This window comes from Hemitrygon akajei, chromosome 4, assembly GCF_048418815.1.
Source record: "Hemitrygon akajei chromosome 4, sHemAka1.3, whole genome shotgun sequence".
NCBI classification, from domain to species: Eukaryota; Metazoa; Chordata; class Chondrichthyes; order Myliobatiformes; family Dasyatidae; genus Hemitrygon; species Hemitrygon akajei.
The window spans coordinates 87,815,008-87,834,367 of NC_133127.1; the positions used below are offsets into that span (position 1 = coordinate 87,815,008).

Here is a 19,360-nt window from a genome sequence, read left to right on the forward strand (position 1 = left end):
ATTCTCTGCTCTTTGATTCCATTCCCCATTCATTTAAATGAACTCACTAACTTTTTAGAAAAATCCACTTTTTAGTGGATAAATCTCCGGGTCCTGACCGGATATTCCCCAGGACCTTGAGGGAAGTTTGTGTAGAGATAGCAGGAGCTCTGACGGAGATCTTTCAGATGTCATTAGAAACTGGGATTGTGCCGGAGGATTGGCGTATTGCTCATGTGGTTCCATTGTTTAAAAAGGGTTCTAGAAGTAAGCCTGGCAATTATAGACCTGTCAGTTTGACATCAGTGGTGGGTAAATTAATGGAAAGTATTCTTAGAGATAGTATTTATAATTATCTGGATAGACAGGATCTGATTAGGAGTAGCCGGCATGGATTTGTGCGTGGAAGGTCATGTTTGACAAACCTTATTGAATTTTTTGAAGTAGTTACGAGGAATGTTGACGAGGGTAAGGCAGTGGATGTAGTCTATATGGACTTCAGCAAGGCCTTTGACAAAGTTCCACATGGAAGGTTAGTTAAGAAGGTTCAGTCGTTAGGTATTAATGCTGGAGTAATAAAATGGATTCAACAGTGGCTAGATGGGAGATGCCAGAGAGTAGTGGTGGATAATTGTTTATCGGGATGGAGGCCGGTGACTAGCGGGGTGCCTCAGGGATCTGTTTTGGGCCCAATGTTGTTTGTAATATACATAAATGATCTGGATGATGGGGTGGTAAATTGGATTAGTAAGTATGCTGATGATACTAAGGTAGGAGGTGTTGTGGATAATGAGGTGGGTTTTCAAAGCTTGCAGGGAGATTTATGCCGGTTAGAAGAATGGGCTGAACGTTGGCAGATGGAGTTTAATGCTGAGAAGTGTGAGGTTCTACATTTTGGCAGGAATAATCCAAATAGAACATACAGGGTAAATGGTAGGGCATTGAGGAATGCAGTGGAACAGAGAGATCTAGGAATAACAGTGCATAGTTCCCTGAAGGTGGAGTCTCATGTAGATAGGGTGGTGAAGAAGGCTTTTGGAACGCTGGCCTTTATAAATCAGAGCATTGAGTACAGAAGTTGGGATGTAATGTTAAAATTGTACAAGGCATTGGTAAGGCCAAATTTGGAATATTGTGTACAGTTCTGGTCACCGAATTATAGGAAAGATATCAATAAATTAGAGAGAGCGCAGAGAAGATTTACTAGGATGTTACCTGGGTTTCAGCACTTAAGTTACAGAGAAAGGTTGAACAAGTTAGGTCTCTATTCATTGGAGCGTAGAAGGTTGAGGGGGGATTTGATCGAGGTATTTAAAATGTTGAGAGGGATAAATAGAGTTGACGTGAATAGGCTGTTTCCATTGAGAGTAGGGGAGATTCAAACGAGAGGACATGATTTGAGAGTTAGGGGGCAAAAGTTTAAGGGAAACACGAGCGGTTATTTCTTTACTCAGAGAGTGATAGCTGTGTGGAATGAGCTTCCTGTAGAAGTAGTAGAGGCCAGTTCAGTTGTGTCATTTAAGGTAAAATTGGATAGGTATATGGACAGGAAAGGAGTGGAGGGTTATGGGCTGAGTGCGGGTAGGTGGGACTAGGTAAGATTAAGAGTTCGGCACGGACTAGGAGGGCCGGAATGGCCTGTTTCCGTGCTGTGATTGTTATATGGTTATATGGTTATATTAAATGCAGCTAAGTGTTCTACTAATTTTATTTTATTGCTTTTAATTACTAGTTTTAATTAAATAGATAATTATTAATAGCCTTAATAATTATGGAGCTTGTTCTGCCTTATCCACTGGATGTGGAGGGAAAGTTGCCAGTGCTGACAGAAAGTCTGGCCCAGTACAGTTAGACCCAACAATTGCCTCTTTCACTTAGAATGAAGAAACATCTGGTCTCTACCTAATCATGTCAACTGCATGTTCAGTATGAACAATAACTAAACATTTACTTTTATACACTAATTAATCCCAGATACAGTCTGTAGCAATTTTTCAAGGCTACTCAATGGACAAAGCTGTAGTGAAGCTACATTAAGTTCTTCTGAAAGTTACTGTAATATCAAAGTGCCAGAATGAATGAACAATAGTTGGAAAATATCAACTTGTTCCTAATAAAAATTCTCAACCAGCAATTATATTTTTCAATCTAAAGTAAACAAGTGATGTCATTAATGGGACAATGCAGTTTGTTATCTGGACTTACCTAGAACTAGCCCATCCCATCAAGAGATTAAATGCTGCCCAGATTAAAACTCCAAGGCCTAAACCAATAGTTTTCAAAATTGGAACAACAGTTATATTTCCTAAAAACAAAGATAGGAAATCATATCATTAATTGTCGAACTCAGCCTCAATTGTTAAATAAACATAGCAGAACTGAAACTGAGATTTACTGACCACTCTCATGATAGACAACTATGAAATTATGCTCTGTAACCTTCTGGGTTAATAGGCTTACCTGCTAGTTGTACCTCAATTCACGTTAACAGCATTTATGCAAACCTTCCACTAAAGTATTCATGTATTCATTTTAACTGACAATATTGTTTTGAATTTACAACTGTTTGGAAATATGTCATAAACACAAGAGACTCTGCAGATGCTGGAAATCCAGAGCAACATACACAAAATGCTGGAGGAACTCAGCAGGCCAGGCAGCATCTATGGAGAGGGATAACAGTTGACATTTTGGTCTGAGACCCTTTCTCAGGTACACATCATGTCATTTTTATAAAATGTTTTAAAAAATGCACTTTTAGCAAATACAATTTCAATGAAATGACTGGCATAGCAAGTTAACAATATTGGGCTGGATGAGAGGTGTAGAAATGGGAATCACCACTCATTTAAATAAAAAATTTGACAGCACTATTGAGACTGAAATGCCCATTGAGTGAGTTAGCTTGCAATGTATGGCAAAAGTGAGTCAATGCATAACCATTGCAGACTCTAAGTGAGGTACTGTTGAGGGGCAGATCTGGTTCTATTTTTTGTAATCTATTCATTGTATCACTATGGAATATGAAAAATGAAATTATTCTCAGTTGTAGGATTGCATGCTGTATTGCTTTCCCTGCCTAACCCCAAACATGAAATATTACTTGTTAATTCTTAGTGCTTTGATAGAAGGAATCAACACTTTACATTGATGTTATGGTATTTAAACTTGAAAGGTCAAGGCGTAAATCTTAACCTTCATTTACATTCTATTCAAGATGAAGTGCTGAAAAAGCAAACTGGAAGCAGTTTCTGTAAGAAAGGATTTCATTCAATTTCTTTTGCTATGCCACCCACAAACAATCTGAAAAATAAACTGGAGGCCTGTTAAATAACAAAATCTACAGCACAATGCCACAATTTAGGGAGGAATGAAAAGTTTAAAACCCACGAGCACAGATTGGGATGACAATGATTATCTGGGCAGACAGACACAAATAAAAGTGAGTCAAATTAGAACACAACACACTACAGAACAGTACAGGCCCTTTGGCCCACAATGTTGTGCTAACCTTTCAACCTACTCTAATATAAACCTAACCCTTCCCTCCTAGACAGCCTTCCATTTCTCTTTCATCCATGTGCCCATCTTACAGTTTCTAAACTGGCTCTACCACAACCACTGGAGGTGTTCTACACACTCAGCACTCCATGTGTTTAAAAAAAAACGTAGCTCTGATATCTCCCCGCCCCCCCCCCCCCCCCACAATCACCTTAAAATTAGGCACCTTGTATTAGCTATTTCTGCCTTGCGAAAAATGTTTCTGGCTATCCATTCAATCTAAGCCTCTTATCAGCTTGTAGAATTCTATCAAGTCACCTTTCATCCTCTTTCCTTCAAAGAGTAAAACTCCAGCTCACTCAGCCTATGCTCAGAAGGCATGCTCTCTAACCCAGGCAGCATGATGGTAAATCTCCTTTGCACCCTCTCCAAAGCTTCCATGTACTTCCTATAGTGAGGCAACCCAAACTGAACAGAATATTCCAAATGTGGTCTAACCGGGGTTTAATAGAACTGCAACATTACTTTGAGGTTCTTGAACTCAGTCCAACAATTTGCCCACCACTGAAGTGAGAATGATAGGTCTGTAGTTCCCAAGGTTATCGCTACTCTTTTTCTTGAACCTCCAATCCTCTGGCACTACTCTTGTGGCCAGTGAGGGCACAAAGATATTTGCCAAGGACACAGCAATCCTTTCCCCTGCTTCCCATAGACACCTGGGGCATTTCCCCAGCAAACCCTTCCCCTGATTCCCATAGAGACCCGGGGCATTTCTCCAGCAAACCCTTCCTGTTTCCCATAGAGACCCAGGGCATTTCTCCAGCAAACCTTTCCTGTTTCCCATAGAGACCCAGGGCATTTCCTCAGCAAACCCTTCCTGTTTCCCATAGAGACCCAGGGCATTTCCTCAGCAAACCCTTCCTGTTTCCCATAGAGACCCAGGGCATTCCTCCAGCAAACCCTTCCCCTGATTCCCATAGAGACCCAGGGCATTTCTCCAGCAATCCCTTCCCCTGATTCCCATAGAGATCCGGGGCATTTCCGTTCCAGCCCCAGGTACTTACCTATCCTAACGTTTTCAGAAGTCCCAGCATACCCTCTGTCTTAGTGTTGCTGCTTCAGCAACCCCACAACCCCGATTTAACCCTAACCTAATCGCAGGACCAGTGAACCCAGCTGGTATGGTTTTGGACTGTTGGAGGAAACCGGAGGACCCAGAGAAAACACACATTCCACAGGGAGGACCTACAGAGGATGCTGGGATTGAACTCTGCACTTCAATGCCCTGAGGTGCAATGGCATCGCACTAACTGCTACTCTACTGTGGTATTGTGGTTAGTATATTACCATATGAGCTAGTTTTACAAAGTCCTCATGGTTTCTTCACCCTTCTATCCCTTCCTTGGCTCAAGAGGACACACCTATCCAGAATTCCTTGCAAGTGCTCCCTAAACAACTTCCACATTTCCATTGCACACTTCCCTGAGTATATCTGTTCTCAATTTACACTCCAAGTTCCATCATAATTCCCCTCCTCATGCAGCCTGTATCTATGCTTCTCCAAGGCTATAGTAAAAGTCAGGGAATTGTGGTCACTGTCTCCGAAATGCTCACCCTCTGAGAGATCTGACATTGAACTTGGTTCATTACCTGGCATCAGATCCACTGTGGTCTCACCTTTAGTCAGCCTGTCTACATCTTCCATCAGGAATCCTTCCTGGACACACCTAACAAATTCTGCCCCATCTAAACCTTTTGCACCAAGGAGGTGCCAATCAATATTAGGGAAGTTGAAGTCATCCATGAAAACAACTCTGCGATTTTTGCACCTTTCCAAAATACTTATTACACCCCCAAATAACAACAGATGTTGAGGAACAAATATAAATCACTCCTAATAAGAGTGCTTACTCCCTTCCCGTTTCTGACTTCCACCCACACGGACTCAGTGGACAATCCCTCCACAACATCCTCCCTTTCCGATTAGCAATGCCACTCCCCCACCTCTTTTGCCTCCCTCCCGTCCCCTCTGAAACATCCAAACCCCGGAACATCCAGCAGCCAATCCTGCCCTGTGCCAGCCAAGTCTCCCTAATGTATTTTTTTTTAAAACAAAGCTACAAAAATTATTTACTCACAAATACAAACATCAGTGATTTACAAGACTGTTAACAATTTCAAATTAAAATATGGGTATTACTATCTAAAGATACTCAATTCCCTGGGAGGCCCACTGTTCCCAGAAATAGCTCACTATACCTACAGTGAGCACATGCTATGCTCCCTCTCTAAGGATACTTGGGTACAAACATAACTCAGAAGAGGGGCAGACAGTTGGCTTGGGCAGAGCCCTTGATTGCCAGCCAACTGTACCCCTGGAAGGCCATCTTGCCAGGCTCAGGAGCAATCCCTCCAGTAGACCCCCTGAGTGACCGAACACCCTCCAAACTGGGTGCCCACATATCAGAAGGCAAAGGCTGAAGTGCAAACAAAACTGAAGGGGCAGCCCCTTCGGATACTCAAACTGGGGCTGCAAGCTCCCACACTCCGTATAACCATGGTACACTGTCTGATCCCAGCCACAGAAAGGACCTGGCTCAGAATTCCAACACCTTCCAACCAAGGTCCCCAATGCACAGGGCAAGGAGCCCTGCATAAAGAGAAATGCACTGCAGACCTCCCCCACTGGCAGGTGGCAAAACAGACGGGCAGGGCTTATCCAGTCGGCGGGCAAGGGCAAGGAAGCGAAAGGTGTGCAGTAGCTGCCCGTACAGGAATTGTCTCGGCACGTTGCGACGCAGCACAGTAGGGGTCTCGGCATACTGGCTTCTTCTGGGTCCTGAAGACAAAAGCAGTGGGTGGGACCAGAGTGACCAGCCACTACCACAGCTTGGGGGCCACCAGCGGATTTATGACGGTGCACTTCTCCGGTGCAAAAATGCACAAAGCAGACCCGACCAGTATCCCTGCTGGACAGAGACTTCCGTCTCTCTGTCCTGCCAGACCTCACCGGAGTTCAGATGGACCCCCAGACAGAGGCAGTGCATGGCGCTCCACTCCAAGAGCTTTAACCCGTTCAGGCAGGGAGTCCATCGCCACTGACCCACCAAAAGACCAGCGCACTTTTCCCAGTTGACTCCTGCAGAGAACATCGTCACTGTGAGCCAAAAGCAAGACATCCATGTCTGATTTGCATCAAATCAAACCATCAACTTCTTATGGAGAAGGCACGGGAATGGCTCCACGTAAACACAGTACGACTTCCCCAAAACAGGGGCACCCCCCCTCCCAAAGCACAAGGGCACTATCAAGGACCCGTTGACTTTAACAAGGCACACCACTGAACAGTATAACTGTTGGACAGAATGTTCTTTGTCTTATTCCCGAGTCATCTTGCATTTCAATAGCTGCAATTTTGTCTTATCAACTGTTTATGCTTCCTGTCTCTCTATGTGGTGCACCTACCTATATACCAACTGCCCCTGCCTCTGACCTATCACTCTGGTTCCCAACCCCCTTGAAACATTAGCTTAAACACTCCCCAACAGCCCTCGAAAATCTGCTCACAAGGATATTGGCCCCCCTCAAATTTAGGTGTAACCCTCCATTTTGTACAGGTCATGCCTTCCCCAGAAGAGATCCCAATGATTACAAATCTGAAACCCCGCCCCTGCACCAATTCCTCAGACAGACAAACTCCACATTAATTCTAACAAATTTTGGCTCAATGTGTTCAACAGACATCAAACAGGTTGGTTAAAAAAGGTCAACATTTTCTCATTTCATTCCATTTTTACAATGCATACACACATGTACACATTTGAAGTAGTGGGCTTAAGAAACAAATAACACTTACCAGTTGCCCATACGAAACCTCCAAGCATAGCAAGAGGCCAGAATTTAGGGCACTTCAGTATTAAGTTGACGATCAGAGACACAATCCATATTCCTGCACACAGGATCCACTGGAAGAACAACCCTGAAATAAATGTAATTGGATTTGTATTGACATTTTCCCCATAACTCCACAAGCTCATCATCCTTAGGTTTACATCGACACACAGTTCACTGATGAAAAAACATGTGTTCCTGTATCAAAAAATTACTTAGTGAAACAGTGAGAAATGCAAAGGCAAATTTAGAACGCGTGCAACACATATGTAGAAAACATGCAAGAATGGTGGGCTGCATGCATGAGTAGCTGCTGTATGTGAGAATTTGATGACACAGCGATAACTGAACATTTCGTATTCTTAGAGACAAGGTCTTCTGAAATAAAAAACAGGAAAGAGTAGAAAGAGTCAAGGAGGCAGAACTACTTAAGGAGCTATTACAGTACTGGGCTAAGAGCATGTCCTTGACTGAACAGGATTCAAATGATTGAAACATCAAGAAGGACACCACCAGGAAACTGGGTTGCTAAACAGTGAGAGGGAGATAGAGGACGATGTTTGCGGGGACATTCATAGACGTGCAAGAACTGTAGGATGATGAAATTATGGGGCTTCAATCACCCCGATATTGATTGGGATGAAGTTAAAAGATGGGGGGGGGCTATTCTTGAAATAATTTCAGAATTTCCTTTGTCAGAATGTTTTCTGCCCATTGAATCAGGATACATTACTGGGTGAATGAGGTGTGCCAAGTGGACTAAATACTTGGGGTCATCATACCAAAACACTGAGACTGATAAAGGAGAAGGCCAAGCAGTATCTTGTGAGTCGGCTGGTGTGGTATACTGCGTCCGGTGCTCCCGGTGTGGCCTTTTATATATTGGTGAGACCCAATGCAGACTGGGAGACCGTTTCGCTGAACACCTACACTCGGTCCACCAGAGAAAGCAGGATCTCCCAGTGGCCACACTTTTTAATTCCATGTCCCATTCCCATTCTGATATGTCTATCCATGGCCTCCTCTACTGTCAAAATGAATCCAAACTCAGGTTGGAGGAACAAGACCTTATATACCGGCTGGGTAGCCTCCAACCTGATGGCATGAACATAGACTTCTCTAACTTCCGTTAATGCCCCTCCTCCCCTTCTTACCCCATCCCTGACATATTTAGTTGTTTGCCTGTTCTCCATCTCCCTCTGGTGTTCCCCCCCCCCACTTTCTTTCTCCCGAGGCCTCCCGTCTCATGATCCTTACCCATCTCCAGCTCTGTATCACTTTCGCCAATCACCTTTCCAGCTCTTAGCTTCATCCCACCCCCTCCGGTCTTCTCCTATCATTTGCATTTCCCCCTCCCCCCACTACTTTCAAATCTCTTACTATCTTTCCTTTTGGTTAGTCCTGACGAAGGGTCTCGGCCCGAAACGTCGACAGTGCTTCTCCCTATAGATGCTGCCTGGCCTGCTGTGTTCCACCTGTGTGTTGTTGTCAGTAATCTTCCTGTTCGGAGGAGGGCTAATTTCAATGCAATTTGTTAATATCTGGACAGGATAAAGTTGAGCCAGAGATTTAGCAAGTAAAATTGTTTGAGAAAAGGAGATGTTTTAAGTATCAACATACAAGAAAAACAAAGAAATTTCTACATGCGTGTGAATTGCAATCTCAAGATAAGCAACTTGGTCGTATCAAGAACCAAGAATGAAACCAGTGCATAGAGGGAATGGAAAGTACCTTACACTGGTCTTTATTAACAAGATAGAGGATACTCTCAATACTGTATATCAAATAAAAAGAAATAGTAGAGATACTGGACAAGGCAAAAACTGAAAAGAAGGAATACTTTAGCTGGTCTGAATGTAATGCATATTCAGACTGTTTAGGTAATTGGTGAAGAAGATTGCAGAAAGTTTGCCAAAATGTTACAGTCCTCCTTGGGTGCATGGGAGTTGTTCAGGACTGAGAAATGAGGAGTTTGAGCACCTTTGTTTGAGGAGTACATGGCAAGCAACTACAAATCTGTTAATTTAACTTCACTGGTGAGGCAGCTTTTATAAGCAGTTAATAAAAGAGAGCTGCATGGAATTTTGCTTCTTAAAACAAATTGCATTCATCAAATTGATTGAAATTTTCGATTAATTTGGGGGAACAACAGCCATGAAATACATAAAACAGAAGCAATTCTCTACGATGCTTAGTTATTGAATTAATTCAAAACAGATATCAAAAGATTATGCAATCAGGCAAATGTGAATAGTACAAGAAAATGGCACCAAGGCAGGAGATAAGTCGCGAATTTTTGAATTACATGAAGGTCCAGACAGCCTACTTCTGCTTCTAATCTTTATATTCTCAATGTGGATTTTCAGAGGACATTTGATATTTCACATAAAGGATTAAATTGTGGCAGCATGTATAAAAATAAATATTAACTGTAGAGAGCAGGGAGTGGTATTAAAGTACTGCCTTTCAGAGTGGAGGTTAGTTCTCCATGCGAGCACCAGATGGTCAGTGTTTGGACTACAGGTTTTTTTTGTTTATGATTTGGATAGAGGTGTGCAGGGGAAGATCTCCAAATTTACAGATGACGTTAAAACTGGCAATGTGGTAAACAATGAGGACAGTAACAAAAACAAGAGGGTCTACAAAGAGTTGGTTATGATCTCAAAGTCTGGTTCTGTAAACATGGTGTGGGGTAGAGTTAAAAGGGAGTAAAAGTAAATAATTTGAACTCTAATGAAAGAACAAGAGAATTACACTAAGCTGATTGCTGTACAATGAACTGGCATGAATTTAGTGAGCTTAATGGTCTCCATTGTCAGAAAGGTTCTATGCGCTTGATTTCAGAAAAGGTGGCAGTACAAAAGTAAGTTATCCTGAAGCTATTTTGAAGTACTATGGGTAGTTTTGGTCTCTGTATCCTGAAATGATATACTTGTCCAGGAGTAGTGCACCAACCATTCATTGAATGGATTCCTGGGAAGAAGAGTTTGCCCTAAATGGAGAGATTAATTGACAATGATCGATAGATTCTGGAATTTACAAGACTGAGAAGAATTGACAGAACAGATGTTAAAAGCTTTATAGAAATGTTTTAGCTGAGCAATAAATATGATGATTTCATGAAAAACAGCATTTATAATAGTTAATGGATTCTTCAATGCTACAATTATACTTCGAGGACAGACTGCAAATTATCTTGAAGTTCACTATCTGATTGAACATTAGCAATAGATAGCATGGCATTCAAGGTGCTATACATGATAATTGAAGCAGAGCTGTACAATTACCATCGCCGGTATCATACTTCTTCACCGGAACAAAATTGCTCCCAAAAAACACAACTGAGACAGCACAGGCTGCAAATCCGAATGCCAAATTACTTCCATTTTGTCCAGATGTTTTGTTTGAGCTGATATGCATTCCCACGACCGAGGGCTGATCCCAAGTGTGAACAGCTGTGACATTGGGGCTTTTCCAGCCATCTGCAAAAACAAAAATCCCAAAAGATGAGGAAATGTGCATCACTGCCTCTACACTCTGCAAAGAGAAATGGACAAAAATATTATCTTCCCAACACATCTGCCTGGATATAGTCTATAGCACCCCATTCCCTGTTCACATGACTGTCTAAAAGCCTCTTAAACATTGCTGCCTATCTGCTTCCACCATGTCCCCTGGCAGTATCATTTAGGCACATCCCACTCTCCTCATACATCTCCTTTAAACTTTGCCCCTCTCACCTTAAACATATACCCTCTTGTATTTGACATTCCCACCCCGGTGAAATAAAACTCTAGCTGTGGTGCAGCTCATCATGTTTTATACTTCTACAAGGCTACCCCTCAGGTTGGAAAGTCCAAGTCCGACCTTTCCTCACAGCTAGTACTTTCTAATCCATGCAACTCTGGAGTATTGCATTCATTTCTGTTTGTCCCTTTACAGGAAGGATGTGGAGGCTTTGAAGAGAGTGCAGAAAAGTTTAATTAAAATGCTGCCTGAATTAGAGGGCATGTTCCATAAGTAGCAGTTGGACACACACAGGTTGTTTTCTGCTGGAGAATCAGAGGATGACCGATAGAGGTTTATAAGATTATGAGAGGACAGCCGGTAATTTTTCCAGGGGTTGAAATATCTAATAGCAGAAGGGATGCATTTAAAGTGAGGCGGGTCAAGTTTAAAGGAGTTCTGCAGGTGAATTTTTTTTGTACAGAGAGTGGTGGGTGCACAGTGATGTCGGAGGTAAATACAATACAGGTATTCAAGAGGCTCTTAGACATACAGTACCGTGCAAAAGTCTTAGGCATATATAGAGTAGCTAAGACTTTTGCACTGTAGCAATTTCATGCATTGCACTGTACTGCTGCTGCAAAAGAAAACAAATTTCATGACATATATGTGTGATGATAAACCTGTTTCTGATATGGGTCTCCATTGTGGACTGTGACTGAGAAGGGGGCAGGCTGAGGGTAATTATAGTTGGGAAAAGGTGAAAGGAAAGGAGGGAGTGGGAAGCAACAGAGAGATATTGTAATGATCAATAAACCAATTGCTTGGAATCAAATGACCTTGCCTGGTGTCTCAGGGCTGGGTGTGTCTGCACCAGCGGCACCAGCCCCTCGCACTTCCTCTCTACCACTTGTCCCACCCACTCCCGTGATGTTCCACCTTTGCCTTTCCCAACATCATTTGCTCCCGCCAGACTTACAAACTCGCCCTCTGCTCCACATTGACAAATGGAGTACTTAGACACCCTAGCTAGCTAGCTATATATTTAAGACTTTTGCACAGAACTGTATGAATGGGCAAGAAATCAAAGGATATGACCATTATGCAGGCAATTAGATCAGCTTAGTTGAGCATTTGATGACTAAGGTAATTAGTTTAGCACAAGATTGCTGATAAAGGGCTTATTCCTGTGCTGTGGTATTCTATATCTGAACTTCACCCGTACTCTCTCCAAAGCCCCACTTCCTTCCTGTAATGAGTTGACTGGAACTGCAAATGATACTCCAAATGTGGCCTAGCTGGTTCTGTACACCTGCAAGACGACTTCACTACCTTATGCTGTGTGTCCTGATCACTGAAGGCAAGCATGCCCTAGGCCTTCTTTACCACCCTATCCGCACATGTTGCTATTTTCGGGGAGCGATGGGCATGCACCCAAGAACCATCAGTGCAACAACGTTCCTATTGGCTCTACCATTTACTGTATGTTCCCCTTTTATGTTTGACCTCCTAAAGTGCAACACTTCACACCTGTCCAGCTTAAACACCATCTCCCATTTCTCCTCCCATATTTCCAATTGCTCGATATCCTGCTGCATCCCTCAACAACCTTCCTCACTATCCACAACCCCACCAATGTCAGAATCATTGACCAACTTAGTAATCAGCCCAACAATATTTTTGTTCAAATCACTGATATGTATCAAAAACAACAGAGGTCCCTGCATTAGGCATCGAACAACAACTCTATTCACGAACCTCCAGTCAGAATACGACCCCTCCACTACTAGCCTTAGTCTTCTACAGCCAAGATCACTTGGAATTCAATCTTTCAAGTCCCATTGATCCCTCATGCCTTAAGTACTGAGGGAGTATTGATGACAAATAAGATACTGAAAGCTTTAGATGGATATGCACATTTCTATTACAATAATTCATACAGCACAGACATACAGCAGATTTATGTGTTCATTTGTTACATTGCTCTATGTAGACCCAAAAAACACAAATTATTTTAAACCACAAGACCATAAGACATAGGAGCAGAATGAGGCCATTTGGCTCATCGAGCATGCTCCACCATTCCATCATGGCTGATTTATTATTCCTCCAAATCCATTCTCCTGCCTTTTCCCATAACCTTTGATGCCCTGACTAATCAAGAACCCGTCAATCTCCGCTTTAAATATACCCAATGACTTGGCCTCCACAGCCATCCATGGCAATGAATTCCACAGATTTACCACCCTCTGGCTAAAGAAATTTCTCCTCATCTCTGTTCTAAAGGGATATCCTTGCATTCTGAGACTCTCCTACTATTGAAAACATCCTCTCAATATCTACTTTACCTACGCTTTTCAATATTCGATAGGTTTCAATGAAAACCCATGCATTCTTCTAAACTCCAGCAGTACTCAATATTCCAAATGAGGTTCTACTGTAGGAAATTTGACAGCCAATGATATGTGATAACAAAAGCTAAGACCTACAGGAGATAAGTTAGCTTTGAACTATACTAGGAACATGGCTCTATCTTCTACCTCTGTTTCCTTTACTATATCAGCTATAATTCATATTGACAGCAGTCTTAACCACAGTCAGTCAGTATTCAGAGCCCTTGTAAAGAATCACAAGTCCTTTAAGTGAAAGATAGCATAGCACACTTCACAGCGGCTTCTCCGGGTCCAACCAAAGGAGTAACTGTTCATCCTTTGTGTCATTTTTACAATGACATGGACACTGCTGGATATTAAGAACATCAAGTACTGCAGGTCTACCCCATCGGCAAGTTGCCTGACAGCGATGGGACTGTGTGCTGTGATATCGCCTGGACTTGTGTACCGTTATTGGGCAGAGGCGGTGCCTGACCCAACAAATTGTGCAGATGATTGTCTTGGGCATTTTTATTGCGATCACAAGACCCTGTTGGACAGATGTCTGTCGATGTTGTGGCTCAGGCTTATTGTTTTTTTTAGGTTTATTGGGATGGTTTGGGGGACAGCGCGGGGAGTTAGGGGTTGGGTTGGGGCTCAGGATCAAGGATGAAAGTGAATGAAGAGCCAGGAGCGGGGGCTTGTGTTTGGAGTGCAGATCAGAACGCTCCTTGGTCAAAGGTCAGCGTTCTGCAAAGGGCACTGATTCCCAGGTTGCCGAGGGGGTCTGTACGGGTGGGGGTCACGAGGGCTGACCAGACCACTGGGATTGGAGGTCCATGTGAGTCTGGAAGACAAAGCCTGAGGTGCTCTGTGGTCAAAGGTCAGCAATCCAGGAGGCACGAAAGTCAGACCTGTTACTGGTAGTTCCTGGGATTGAGGCCCGGAGTTCAATCCCGTGATTGGCAAGTCCTTGGGTCGGTGAAGTCTGGAGGGCAAAGTCAAATGTCGAAGCCCAGCGCTTAGTGCGTCCAGGGGTAGAGAGCATATCTAGGCCAGAGATTGGAGGTGGGAAGCCTGATCTCTGCAAATCTGGGCCAAAGACTGGAGTCTGGAGACCCAGTATCTGCAGGTGTGAGAGTCAGGGGCCAAGTTCTAAGGGCCCAAATGCAGCCAGATCTAGGTTGAGGGCCTGTGTGAGTGAGTGGGGTGGAGCTGTGGGAAAAGGGCTCATTTTGTCCTGCTGTTGTTGCTGCTTGTGTGTTGTGTAGTCCTATTGTGTTGAACACTGTGGGCATGAAATGGTGGCGCTGGAATGCGTGATGATACTTGTGGGCTGCCCCCAGCACACCCTTGGGTGTGTTGATTGTTACTGCAAACGACACATTTTACTGTACGTTTCAATCTACCTGTGGTAAATCTGAATCTGAAAAATAATCAGATCTCTAATAAATAATTTTATAATTAATAAACTCTGTACTCCCAATAAAACAAAACACCCAGCTTATTCTGCATTTTTAGATAATTCTGTTATAAGAGCAGAGATAATGCATGCAGGGATTAATTTCTCTTCTGCAGGAGCAGAGAAATGTCCTCCCCAACTCGCACTTCTTCCGCATGAGCAGAATTCTGCTCATAGATATGACACTAAAAGAAAGTGGTGAACTTGTGGAATTCTCTGCCCAATGAAGCAGTGGAGGCTATCTCAGTAGATATATTTAAGACAAGGTTGGATAGATTTTTGCATAGTAGGGGAATTAAAGGTTATGGGGGAAAAGGCAGATAGATGGGGATGAGTCCATGGCCAGATCAGCCATGATCTTATTGAATGGCGGAGCAGGCTCGACGGGCCAGATGACCGACTCCTGCTCCTGGTTCTTATGTAAGATTAAAAGCAGCAGTAAAGGCAGCCACTGTGACTTGGGGTCAGCCTTAGTTCTGAAGGTTGACACAGCAGTGGTGCTTTTCAAGTATCAGGTCCTTGTCCCATTGTCTGTTCAGTACCCCAAGAGATCATCTAGCTTGCAGTTCAAGGTACTAATGCTCTCCACTTCACAGGATCACTGATTCACCTCCCACCAGGATCTCTCAGGCAGGTGTTCTCAGCCAACCCAGACTGTCCCTTCAGTCAGCCTTGGGCAGCTACTCATGAGTCATTGATAATGTCTGCTGTACGCCAATTTAGTATGGGTACACATCCAACAACCATGCTGCAGGCACATGGGGTACTGAGACAATACCCAGGGCAGCTGCAGATTATCAATGGGATGTGCAACCTTGGACACAAAAGTAATGACTGAGTGGACCCCGTCATTGATACTGCAAATCCACTGCCTCATTCACACCTACTTTGATACAGGATACTAATCTACAAATCGAGTGCAACAAATTTATTTGCTTTCAACTCATGCAGCTAGTCTGGAACAAGCCCCATAAATCAAACTTTGAGGGAACCATTTGAGAAGTCTGGCGTCACCCCAGCATGATGTTTTAAAACCTGCTTTATGAAAAGTTCCCTATCTTCCATTTAATATTGTGTATGTTTATTACTGCAGTTGTTTTAGTTAATTGTTATTTAAATATTATTTGTTACAAGATTTTAATTGTTTATTTCAATTTTGATAATTTTAAATGTGCCTGAATTTAGGAGACATTTAAGAATTATTAAAATGATGCCTCACAGCCTTTCACAGCAAACAAAGCTGGGTGTGGGCCTCCACAGGTTGGCTAAGTTTTCAACACAGTCTTGATTCAGGGCTTGCAAGTGTGCTAGCAATCCTGAAGCCATTCAGACTACAACACCAAAATCCAAATGTTCTCATCTATGAGGTAAGACGCAAGACCATAAGACATAGGAGCAAAATTAGGCCAATTGGCCCATCTAGTCTGCTCTATCATTCCATCATGGCTGACTTTTTATGATCTAAACCCCATTTTCCTGCCTCACCCCATTATTTTTGATGCCCTTACTAATCAAGAACCTGTCAATCTCAAGTTTAAATATAGCCAAAGACTCGGCCTCCACAGCTGGGAAGAGATTCCAGAGGTTCACCACCCTCTGGCAAAAGAAAGTCCTCCTCATCACTATTCTAAAGGGACGTCCTTCTATTCTGAGGAGGTCCCCTCTGGTCCTAGACTCCGCACTATAGGAAACATCATCTCCAAGAACACTCTATCTAGCTTTTCAATATGCAATAGGTTTAAATTAGATCACCCTTCATTCTGGGGTGTATGGGGTTTCTAGGGAGGGGTAGCACCTCTGGTGGAGGGGTCTGCCGTGCCCTTTTTCAGGGCAGCTCATCCACCTTTGGTCCCCACCTGGTGCTCAGTTCTCACCTGTGGCTCCAAGTAGCTGTAGCATGCACAGTGGCCACACCCCGGTAAACCGTCTCGGCAGACGGGCCAAACCAGGTGAGGGCAGCCGACGGGTCTTCGACCCTCGGTGAGGTAGGGGATCTGCCTATCCCAGTGTGTGAAGTCTGGCCCTGACAGATTGAGCGGAGGAGACCGATTAATGGTCCAACGGTCAAGAAGGCAGGCCAGCGGGCGTTGTGGAGCGCTAAGAGCACGACGAGACACTTAGATGTCCTGGTCATCCACTGCAGCAGGAGAGGTCTCCAGCCGTAACGGTTGTCCGTGCCACTGCATCAGGGTCTCTTCTGCCAAGAGAGTGGGATTGCCCCTGTGAAATAGCTGTTCCATTGAAAACTTCATCACGCACAGGTTTCTGTTGTGCGATTCATCTCAGTCCAAACTCAACTCGCAGATGAACTGCAAACTGCATGTCTTCTTCGAATCCGAAGGACAACCAAATTAAAATTAAACCCCTCATTCTTCTAAACTCTAGTGAGTACAGGCTCAGCACTGTAAATTGCTCCTCATATGTTCTAACTTGGAAAACCCTCCATCTCCAGACAAGTGCCAACTGACCACAGGTGGCAATTTCCAGTGGGGGGGGAGGGGGAGGGGGTGTAATAGATCAGCATTACAATGCCTTTTAAACAACAGCTACTTGGCTCATTATCCTTGTGTTAACTAATTGGAAGTGCTACTCTGTTAGTTCCTGTTTACTTTTCTTTCCCCATGGACCAGGGGATCCCTACCATTAGCCAAGGAGCCCGTGAACCCCAGGCTGGGAACCCCTGCCATTGCCCAAGCTTTTGCTCTCATTTTCAATACCGAATCTTGTCAGTTTAGATGTTGGTCAGTCCACAATTTACTCGCTGAACAACGTTGGGTACTTTAGCTTTTGCACGATCCCACGCTATCCGTTACCATCTTCCACCTGGATGGATAAAACTCAACATTATTCCAATGGCCTCTGGAAGCCGTGGCTCAGCACGAGGAAGGAGATGGCTGCTAGGCTGGAGATAGAATATCGTTGAAGTTGCACACCACCAACTGGGGTCTTGAATGTGGACCCAATCTGCTGAGTGGCTCAAAACTTGGTGGGTGAGAGACTCCCAGCCCACTTTTATCCTATCAATAGATGCTTATTTCTATGTACAATTAACTCATTTCTATGGATCTGATGCAACAGTGTCCAGCATATACCTAAAAACATTAAAGGATTTAAAAATATTTGTTATTGTTAAAAAAATCAAAAATGCAATTCATTAGACATTTGATAGAATGCTATAGCAGTACAATTTCTATATAAAAGTACAAGGTTTCATTTCAAGCTTTCTACAATCAAAGGTATTACTTCGTACTTCCATAAGATGGTAGCACATATATACGTAACGGCCTCTCGGAGGCCAACCAAAGGTGTTTTCTTCTTTGTTAAATATGTTTCTATACATAGTAAGGCTATTCTTGACTCCAATAACTACATGTACGGCAAGTCCACCACATCAGTGAGCTGCTCATTGTTTGGAGTAGCCAGCCGGGATGTCGTAAGAGCCGGTGGTTCAGAGAAGCCAAGTCGGCCCATTGGGCTGAGAGAGTTATGTCGGGCCGCCGGGCCAGGGGTGTCAAGGTGGGCCATTCTGGTCGAATGACTCAAGCTGGGTTGTCGGGCCTGGGGATTCGAGCTGGACTGTCAGGCCACAGGAGGAGACAGATTGGGTTCGGAAGAGCTGACCTGGGTGGAGATTATACTGCTGCCTGCTACTTGGGAGACACTGGTGCTGGTGTCTTCGACTTGCAGTGAAACTCTGAGTTACTGTCTTGGACGTGTCTTTTGCGATCACAAGACCGCCGCAAGCCTGCTTCCCTTGTCTGGTGGGGAGACAGCAGTGTCGCCTTGGCTGTCTTCGGGCTTGCGTTGTAGCGTGGCGTCCGGGTTCGGCCTCTACCTTTGGTGCTGCCCTCCAGTGTTGGATCAGTGGAATTACAGGCTGGACTGCCGGGAACTATCAAGTTACAGGACTTGCTGTTCAGGCTCTTGGACTAAAAATGTGTTTTCTTACGTGACTATGTTCTTTGTTTCTTGTTATTTTGAATGTGCGTGTAGTTTTTGCACCTTGGCCCCAGAGAAAAGCTGTCTCATTTGGCTGTATTTGTGTATGGTTTGAATGACAATTAAACTTGATGTGATTGATACTTCCCTACTGGCAGGAAGCACCATTTGCAAAATAAGATTAGGAATGCCTGAACCCTTTCCAATCTGCAAATCCAGCAGAGTAACTGCTTATAGTCACAATTTGGTCATTTACTCTTACCTTACCGGGAACTGTAGAGGTGAGTTGGTAGAAGCTATTTATAGAAACAAGCAGACCTAACACTTGCACTATTACAGAAAACTAAAATATAATCGTTTATGATCATCTGCAGCTTATTATCTGTACACTCAGTCAGCTTTCTACAAGAGCCTGTACCGGGGAGAGTTGAAAAATTAACTCAAGCTGCTTCAGATGGTTCATATCAGGTAGAAGATGAAACCTGCAGCC

General features: G+C 43.7%; 1 protein-coding gene across 3 annotated transcripts in view; it reads right to left on the reverse strand.

The window, feature by feature from the left end:
• LOC140726516 (transmembrane protein 144-like) overlaps positions 1 to 19,360 on the reverse strand; it is a 60,472-nt gene that overhangs the window by 33,489 nt on the left and 7,623 nt on the right. For all 3 annotated transcript variants that reach the window (XM_073043011.1, XM_073043009.1, XM_073043010.1), the window contains exons 4-6: positions 10,659 to 10,853; positions 7,337 to 7,459; positions 2,185 to 2,284 (exon numbers count right to left, since the gene is read on the reverse strand). In XM_073043011.1, the coding sequence (XP_072899112.1) occupies positions 2,185 to 2,284; positions 7,337 to 7,459; positions 10,659 to 10,853 (418 nt within the window). The remainder of the gene's footprint in view (positions 1 to 2,184; positions 2,285 to 7,336; positions 7,460 to 10,658; positions 10,854 to 19,360) is intronic.